General features: G+C 41.7%; 1 protein-coding gene across 1 annotated transcript; it reads right to left on the reverse strand.

Annotated features, from left to right (window-relative positions):
- Positions 1–823: 823 nt before the first annotated feature.
- LOC119743385 (citrate synthase-lysine N-methyltransferase CSKMT, mitochondrial-like) lies at positions 824–8013 on the reverse strand. Its single transcript, XM_038219775.1, has 2 exons — positions 7823–8013; positions 824–1947 (listed from the first exon to the last, which is right to left on the reverse strand). Exons 1-2 carry the CDS (start codon positions 7968–7970, stop codon positions 1292–1294), a joined length of 804 nt encoding a protein of 267 aa, XP_038075703.1. The 5' UTR covers positions 7971–8013; the 3' UTR covers positions 824–1291.
- Between the last annotated feature and the right edge of the window lie 1379 nt (positions 8014–9392).

Here is a 9392-nt window from a genome sequence, read left to right on the forward strand (position 1 = left end):
GATGAAAACAGTACATTTACAATCAAGTTTTCATAATGCATCTTGAGATATAGGAAGGCGCCATTTTGTTTGGGTTAATTTCGGTAAATACAAAATAATTTTCCTATTAAACCAAATCGTTCCCACCTATTGCGTCCACAATATCATCCAAAAGACTAAGCTGTTGATGTGCGTGTCACCATTCAGTAACTCAAGGTCCATTCAGTTTGAAGAAAGAAATATGTCTGGAAACTACATGTGTACATGAAAGATTCTGAGAAATTTGTGTCCACAAGGACCACTGCAAATGATGCAAGTAAGGGAGATGGAGCTCAGAAAAAAAGTTGCCCGTTAACTAACCATTTTCCATTATTTTATCGGGCACATTTTTGGCAATGTTCATCTCACAATACAGGGTGGATTAAAAAAAAAAAAAAAACGAGATATTATTGCTAATTGGAACAAAAGTAGGGTACATGTGAATCAAAGGGAGATATCCTCTGTTAGGGTTGAATCTCCTCTTTAAAATGACACCCTGATCATGTCATTACATTCACGGTTGACTGAGCAGTGACCAATTTTATGAAAGGGTCTATTTAGAGAACTGCGCCACTTTTCAATTGTGGTTTTTGTGGTGTCATTTGTCTCAGAGTGAAAGGCTATGGTGCCAATCAAGGCAGGTGGGAAAAAAGAGATTTCACCATGAAAAGTGGCGCAATTCTCTCAATAGACCCTTTCATAAAATTGGTCACTGCTCAGTCAACCGTGAATGTAAGGACATGAGCAGGGTGTCATTTTAAAGAAGAGATTCAACCCTAACAGACGATATCTCCCTTTGATTCACATGTGCCCTACTTCTGTTCCAATTAGCAATAATATCTCGGTTTCGGTTTTTTTTATCCACCCTGTATATCAAGATGCAAAATATCAAGATGCAGATATTTCTGGTGAAATTATAACACAATATGATGATTAACTAATAGGCCACTTTTTCCGAGACGCATACGTATTCTGTATACATGCATCATTTCTAAGACCCTCATAGAAAAACTACATTTTCACACAATCCCTTTAAAAAGCTCTTGATTTGTGCAAAAAGTTTTTTGTGAACGCTTCAGTGGTTACAACCACCTCAATAAGATGTCCATTTTGTTGTTATGCATGGGATAAACGTAGTGCTCAGTAGATAGGAGAGCCAGAGTTGGCTTGGAAAAGCGTAGGGGTTAGATCATACTTGACAGATAAGTATAAATGAATACAAATAAAATTTCTAATAAAACATCTTCTCGAAAATTGATTTTAAACAGGTTCATTACGATTTGCTTAGTTTTGTTGCATACAGGAAGTACTCCACACCATAGGAACTACCAACATCTTGGAAAGTTACAGAGGCTTGATTTCTATCCACACCAGATTCTCGAAGGGCTTCTTCAAGAAAAGAAAGTCTCAAATCTGGATTCTCGTCAGAAAACTGCAGGAGCGTTCCCCGAGAATTCAGCACACGAACAGTCTCACTGAAGGACATCCTGGCAAGGTCGGAATTGTTACTGTTCAACATGGCATCAAATGTGCCCTTCTCAAACACGACATCAAAATGGTTGTTTCTGAAGGGGAGTCGACTGGCATCAGCTACCACAAACTGAATGGACTCCTTGTTTGAAGAGCATATTCTCCTGGAGATGGACTGTGCCTGCCTGATTGCTCTGGGGGAGAAATCTGCGCAGACTAGGCTCATGACATCCACATTGTCTTTGAGCAGGTTACTGGCGAGAGTAGAGGTACCACAGCCAAGTTCAAGAATGTTCACAACCCCATTGGCTGGTCCTGTAGTCCTCATTGCAAAGATGCACTTAGCAAGCCACCGATTGGCTACATCATGAGTGAAGAACCAATCAAATGCTGGGTCACAGGAAGCATTCCTCTTGGCATAGAAAGTATCCCAGTATTCCCTCTTTCCCATGTCAGTCGCTATTTAGAAAGACAAAGGGAAATTGCAATTAATACAATTAATTTGACAATGCTAACATTACACGTAAACTAACAAGACAGTTCACAAAATGTCAGAATGAAGGGTCCATGGACCGTTGCTTTAAAGTAGCTTGGGTAACTCCAGCTCCAATGCTCATCAGGAATTCAATGTCGAATTCCTGATGAGCATTGGAGCTGGAGTTACTCAAGGTAGCTTTAAAGTTGACATCTTGAACTTTCTGCATTTACGCAACAATTACAAACAAAAATAGGGTCATTAGAATTAAAAGAAGATTGGTTACAGGTGCAAAATTCATTGTGCAATCACAACAATATTCTAAATTGTAGAGCAATTTTAATCACATTACACTACCGCAATTGAATAGTAACGGCCCCTCTTTATGTGTGTTTTTTTTTTCATTCCAAAATGACTTCTGCAACCTTTAAGCAGTGTTCTAGTAATTCTAATGACCCTACATGTTGTATTTTAGTAACATTTGGAGAAAGATGGGATTTTCTTATACTTTTTTCAGTTGATGCCAATTGCCATGTGGAAATGATTCCCATATCTGGCCATCACCTGTCACCCTCTGCACAAACCCTATATCACTTTATCAGACTGGTCTGAAAATTTCTAAGAGTTTTATCAGTAAATACTTTAATATTTGGTAGTGGATATTTTGCCGGAGGTAATGACGGCAAACTAACGATTACTAAAGGTTTGCCGGCGGTAATCCATATCAACAGAGGGCGCTGTACTCTTTAAAATAGGGCTGAATTATAATATGTATTAAATTCCCACTGAAAGTGTGTAGCACGTTTGGTGTAGTGGTTAAGCAAAGGCTCTAGTAAACGGGATGACTCGCGTTCGATTCCGACCGCATCACATTTTAAGTTTTTTTTTTCTCATCCCCAAATAAATAAGAATTTCTTCTTTTATTATTTTAACATGTCTCAAACATTTTTTGCAGAGTATTACATTTTCTTTTTCAAATTTGTGGCTCTGGAGGATTTTTTTTAAAAGGGAAATAAAGTCCGAAATTATAAAATGGTCTGAATCCCATCTTGTGAAAACAAGGTAACAACGATAATTTTGGCATGGAGCCAGACTAAAACTTGTCACTGGAAAATGTTAGTGTAAAAAAAAACAGTAACTGCGCATGTTCAGTGCATATCCGGCAAACTCACGTTTACTAATACTTAGGTTTGCCGTCTCCGGCAAAATATACACTGCCTTAATATTTTCCCTGCTAATTTTGACTTTTCAGGACTTTCTGATGGCTGATAGGTCACTGAAGGGAAAACTTAGTGATGGCCAGATATGGGAATCTTTCCAACTCAATCATCAATGCCATCAATCGACAATGCCGTCTACAACATGCATGTTCTTAATAAATCTCTCTCTCTCTCTCTTCCGGTGAAGTACAGTCCACCATCTGGTGTATTACGTACTGCGGTTGTTGTGTGCATGCAAGGTGAGGATATATACAGTGCAGGTGATCAGCTTAAACATAAGGTGCGGTTAAAAACAACTCAGGCTGACTTAGCGGAGCTGGACTGACTGCACACCCTGCTTGAAGCTTGCAAGCGATGTGCAGTTGACGAGATCTTGTGGGAGGGTGTTCCAAATTCTGATGCTATCCGGAAAGAATGACTGCCGATATACCCCAGTCCTGGTGAATGGTACTAGGTATCTGAGGGAGTGACCTCTCAGGGCAACGGTTGGTGTCAGGTAGGTATGTGGGACATCAACCAGGTTGTTGACAATTCGGAACATCATCACTGCCTTGGCCTGTGTACGCCGTTCTTGAAGGGTGGGCCACTGGAGCTGATTGATCATGGCAGTGACACTGCTGGTGGTCCTGTAGTCCCCAAACACGAAGCGTGCATAACGCCGTTGCACCATCTCCAGCTTTTGGATGTTGCTTGCTGTCAGGGGGTCCCATATGATGCAAGAGTATTCAACTATAGGGCGTACTAAGGTCTTGTAGCACAGCTCCTTTGTTTTTCTAGGACACTGATGGATATTACGTTGCAAGAAAGCCCTGGTAGAATTTGCTTTGTTGGTAATGCTATTGATGTGATGGTTCCAGTTCAGGTTTTTGTGGATGTTGACGCCGAGGTATTTTGCAGAGTCAACCTCTTCTAGTACGTGGTTATGAATGATGTACGGCTGTTTGATGAGTTTCCTTTTGTTGGTTATATGGATGACCTGACACTTCTGTGGATGGAACTCCATCTGCCAATCTTTCTCCCATTGCTGAAGGTGGTCCAAGTCCTGCTGCAATAAACTTGCATCTTCCTCTGTCTTGATGGTGCGATACAGGACACAGTCGTCCGCAAATAATCTGGCTGTTGTGCCCACTGAAGTGCAGTCAGGAAGATCGTTTATGAAAAGCAGGAACAGCAGTGGGCCCAGAACACTCCCTTGAGGAACCCCTGATAGGACTGGTGCAGATTTGGATGCAGTTCCATCCAGGATGACTTGTTGAGTGCGGTTCTCTAGGAATGCGCTTACCCATATGTTGATATTACCATCAATACCGTAATAGTTGAGCTTATGAAGTAACCTTTGATGTGGCACCTTATCAAAGGCCTTTGAGAAGTCTAATAGTATGACGTCTACTTGGCCTTTGCAATCTACAGTGTTGGCAAGATCTTGTAGGGTGAGCAACAATTGGGTATCACAAGAGCGGCGTTTTCTGAAGCCGAACTGTGCATCGGTGAGGATGTTATTCTTGTCGAGATGATTCAGGATTTGGCTACACAACACATGCTCGAGCAACTTACAGATGACGGAGGTCAGTGATATTATTGGTCTATAATTCACAGCCTTATTTCGTTCCCCTTTTTTAAAGACGGGAACGACGTTCGCTTCCTTCCATTCTTGTGGTAAAATGCCTTGGTTGATGGAGGCTTGGTAGAATAAGGCAAGTACTGGAGCTAGTTCGTTTGATAACTCCTTCAATAGCCTGGGAGGAATACCGTCTGGGCCTGATGCCTTGTGGATGTTTAGGCCATTGAGCAACTTTCTAACACCGTCAATTGACACCGTGATAGAGTCCATAGATGGAAATGGGCAAGGACCTTTATCCTTGATGGTTGACTTATCCTCATTTTTGTTGAAGACTGATGAGAATTGATCATTGAGTATGTTTGCTTTGGTCGCACTGTCCGTGTATGTTACTCCATTTCTCGCTTTCAGTGGGGAAACACCAGAGTTATCACATTTCTTGCTGTTGATGAACCCCCAAAATCTCTTGGGGTTTGTTGTTGACTCAGGGGAAATAATGTTGTTGATGTACTCACTATAGGCATGTTTACAGGCTGATCTTGTCGTCTTCTTCAGTTGGTGATAACGCTGAAAATCTCTGGCTTTCTGTGTTTTCTTGGCCTTGGTGAAGCTACGCTTTTTTCGTCTTGTCAAACGCTTTACTTTCCTTGTGATCCATGGTTGGTTTAACCTGGTGGATGACATCTTGGAGGGCACACCATTGTCAAGGATCTTCAATAATGATGACTTAATGTCTGCCCACATCTGGGGAATTGGGCTGTTGACATTGTACTTGCTCACAAACTCACGCTGGAAATTGTGACACTCCTCCTTCATGCCATCAACACTGGCCTTATTCCACAGATGGATTTTTCGCCTCACTGGAATGTTCCTCTTTGGTGTAATGCTAGATTCTGTGTATACAATGTCATGATCGCCGAGACCTGGCAGAGGAGCACATTTATTAACCAAGGAGGGGCGGTTGGTAAGAAACACATCCAGTGTCTTATCTCCTCTAGTTGAAAATGTGACCATTTGCTGTAATCCACAGTTTTGGAGGAACTCAAGAAATCTCTCATTCAGTGGACAAGAATATTGGTTGCGATCGACTGCCAGCAGATCCCAGTTGATATCCGGAAGATTAACATCTCCACCAATCCAGAGCACCGCATTTTTGAATTTGCGGGCAAGTTCTTCAACACAGGAGCACAATGCATTCAGATATTGGGCATCACTGCTGGGGGGGACGATACATGCCACCTACAATGAGGGTCTTATCTTTTGCCATGGTAAACTTAGCAAAGATACATTCGGCATCCACATCAACTTCAACACGATCATAGACAAGGTCTTTTCTGATGGCAAGAAGGACTCCACCATAACCATCACTGCGGTCCTTCCGAATGACATCAAAATTAGGTGGAAAGATTTCTGATGAGTGTATACTACTGTTCAGCCAGGTTTCAGTACCGATGATGATGGTTGGATCAGAAGAATCAATTAAATTGATTATGTCTTCCTTTTTGTTCTTTGCACTTTGGAAATTGACAGTTAACACTTTCATGTTCACAGGTTTTTTTATTGGTAGATTTGGGTATTGGTGATGAGCATGACAGTGGTGGTCCTGGACTTGCGATAGGGGTGGGGTTATAACTCGCAGTTGAGTTTCTACTGTCACTAGTATCTAGATGAGAAAACGAATTGGTGGTATCAACAGTGAATGACTCGAATAGGCTGGAAGAAAAATTGGGCATGCCACAGTTTACACAGTGCCATGAGACATTGTTGAGTGTCATATACACTGGGGTAGACATATGCATGCAGTCGGCGTGGTACCATTGTTGACAGTCATCACAAGCAACCCCTCGTTGCTTCCATGTTACTGCACGACTACATATCTGGCATGGGTACTTGCAGGTCCGCGGACCTGGGTTCAGCTCGACGTCTGGGGCATTAACCAAGAGCAGTAAGCTTAGGTACAGGAGAGTGTGGGTTTTCTTCTCTCTGAAACTAGCAGAAGCAGTGTTGAGCTTTCTTGAAAAGGCTGCAACAATTATATCATCATTGACATTAAGATGGTCATGAGGACTAACTGAAGAACAGACTATGCAGAGGTGTTCAACGAAATGTTCCTGCTGATGTTTGTAGATGAAGTTGATGAATATTATGCCAAGTAATACATAGAAAGCATTTCTAGCCATGACTAACATATTTGCCACTGATGAAGTAGGCAATGCATAGAAAGAAAGAAAAGGAATCTCTCACCAATGTCACTGCAGTCTTCTTACGTCTGGGGTCTAGACACAGTCTAGGCTGAGGTGTTAAATTCTGTAATCAGGCACCAGACTAATCTAGGCGTGGCAGGATGGGTGACAAAAATGATCCTTAGAATGTCTCCAAAAAGAATCTAAGTCTGGAAAAGATAACCCAGATATGAATAAGGGTTTAACTATCCCAGAATATCCAGGTGGAAATGCAGGCTGGGGTTGAAAATCGAGTTCAGTCTCTCACGTCTGGGGTCTAGACACAGTCTAGGCTGAGGTGATAACTTCTGTAGACAGGTACCAGACTAAATCTAGGTGTGGCAGGATGGGTGACAAAAATGACTCTATAAATGACTCAATAACTGAATAAGACTCCAAATGATGAAAGGCACACAGGAAAAGACAATCCTGGTGAAGTAGGGTTTAACTATCCCAGAATATCCAGGTGGAAAAGCAGGCTGGGGTTGAAAATCTAGTTCAGTCACTCACGTCTGTGGTCTAGACACAGTCTAGGCTGAGGTGTTAAATTTTGTGGACAGGCACCAGACTAAATCTAAGTGTGGCAGGATGGGTGACAAAAATGACTCTAAAAATGACTCAATAAGACTCCAAATGATGAAAGGCACACAGGAAAAGACAATCCTGGGATGAAGTAGGGTTTAACTATCCCAGAGATCCAAATGAAGATACGGGTTGGAGTTGGAAAAATGTGAAAATTTGCACTTTTTCACGAGCCCATGCACAACACGTCCAGCACCTAAACATGCACACAACACAGTTATTTATTTTCATACATTTAACAAAAACACTACAGAATAATACCAAATAACGAACTTACATGAAAAAAACCTAATCATCTTTCGCCTACATCTTCCGGGATACAGTAGATAACGGACTCCCGGGATGTGACAAACCACATCCACATCGAAATTGAATGATTTTTGTAGTGTACACCAAAATCTCACATGCCTAATGGGCGCGGCCATTTTGATCACAACTTTCTTCGCTGCTACTCTGGAGGGCGCACTCCAGAGTCAATGCTTCATTTTTTTTGGGAGCAGATCACGTTGACGCACCCGATGCATCGAGTTGCGGGTTGATGACAGAAGTCTCGATTCTCATTTTGATGTGCGCATAAAGATCTTGGAAATGAAAAAAAACGTTGTCACGCGTTGCCAGAAAAAAAGAAATAAAAGATAATGCAATAATAAAGTATGAAAAATGTGTAAAGTCCACATTATTTTAGAGCAAACATTTTGTTAAAAGATAGCCAGTAATTTTTTTTTTAGGCCTAGGGATGAGGCCGTTTTGCAGAGCATTACTGCTCTGTGATTGACCTTAAGCTTGTATAGGGAGCATCATGTAGATTATTAGTTTACCATCTCTTCACTCATGCCAAATAAAACAAATGAACTGAAGAGGACTATCGTGGAAAGAGCTAAGCTCACAACCAAGAGGAAATTATATAGGTCGTGAAGGATTTTGTATAAACGTCTGAAAAGATGGGACTAAGTGGATAGGCATTCTTAAAGGATCATATCGGAACCTGTAGAACATGACACCTGTATAGAGCTAGGAATAACATACCGGATTTTATATGACTCCTTTAGGCCAAGAAAAAAAAGTCTCCGGTTTCTGGTATGCGCGCGCGTCGCCGTAGCCATGCGCGTCGGCAAAATGAAAAAGTTTTTTTTCAATAAAAGATGATGTCTCAAAACCGCCAAACTCGCTGGTTTGACTGGAATCCTGCTGCTGCACAGTTTTAACGTGGTTTTAGATGGGGTTATGGTCGAGAATAAGCTTTATGTGGCCTCTCTGGACTCCCATATATTTGCACTAAGTTTAGTCGGGCACCATTTGCAGTCATCAGCCGACATTTGAAGCAAAAGTGGTGCGTCGCCGCACCACTTTTTGGGCAAGCTCCATACCAGAAACCGGAGACTTTTTTTTTGGCCTTACGAGCTCATCTATATTTCTTTTATTTTACTCTCCGCAGCCTCCGCGGGGCCCGCCATATTGATGTGGGGCAACGGGGCATGCCAGCCAGACTTGGTCAGGGCCTGTGGTCTTTTTTTGATATTGCTGTTTTTTTTCTGGCAGTATAAAAGTTATTCACCCTTGAATGAGATATCGACCGGAAAACAAATACGATCGGCACCCGTAATTTTTATTCCCATACAGGACGGTTGGGGCCAAGTCATGAATAATTCAGTAGTTTCGATTGGGCCAGTATGTTTATTCATGCGAACAGAACAATGATATCAAGAGCATTGTTGTTATTTAGTCAACCAGTTACATTAAAGCATTTTAGAGTACAAACGTCGTCGAGCTACCACACAGTAGCCTAGTGGATAGCGAGATGAGCCATGGATACAAAGATTCCTGGTTCACTCTATTTCTTCTCTAAA

The sequence above is a fragment of the Patiria miniata genome, unplaced genomic scaffold, assembly GCF_015706575.1.
Source record: "Patiria miniata isolate m_02_andy unplaced genomic scaffold, ASM1570657v1 HiC_scaffold_6, whole genome shotgun sequence".
NCBI classification, from domain to species: Eukaryota; Metazoa; Echinodermata; class Asteroidea; order Valvatida; family Asterinidae; genus Patiria; species Patiria miniata.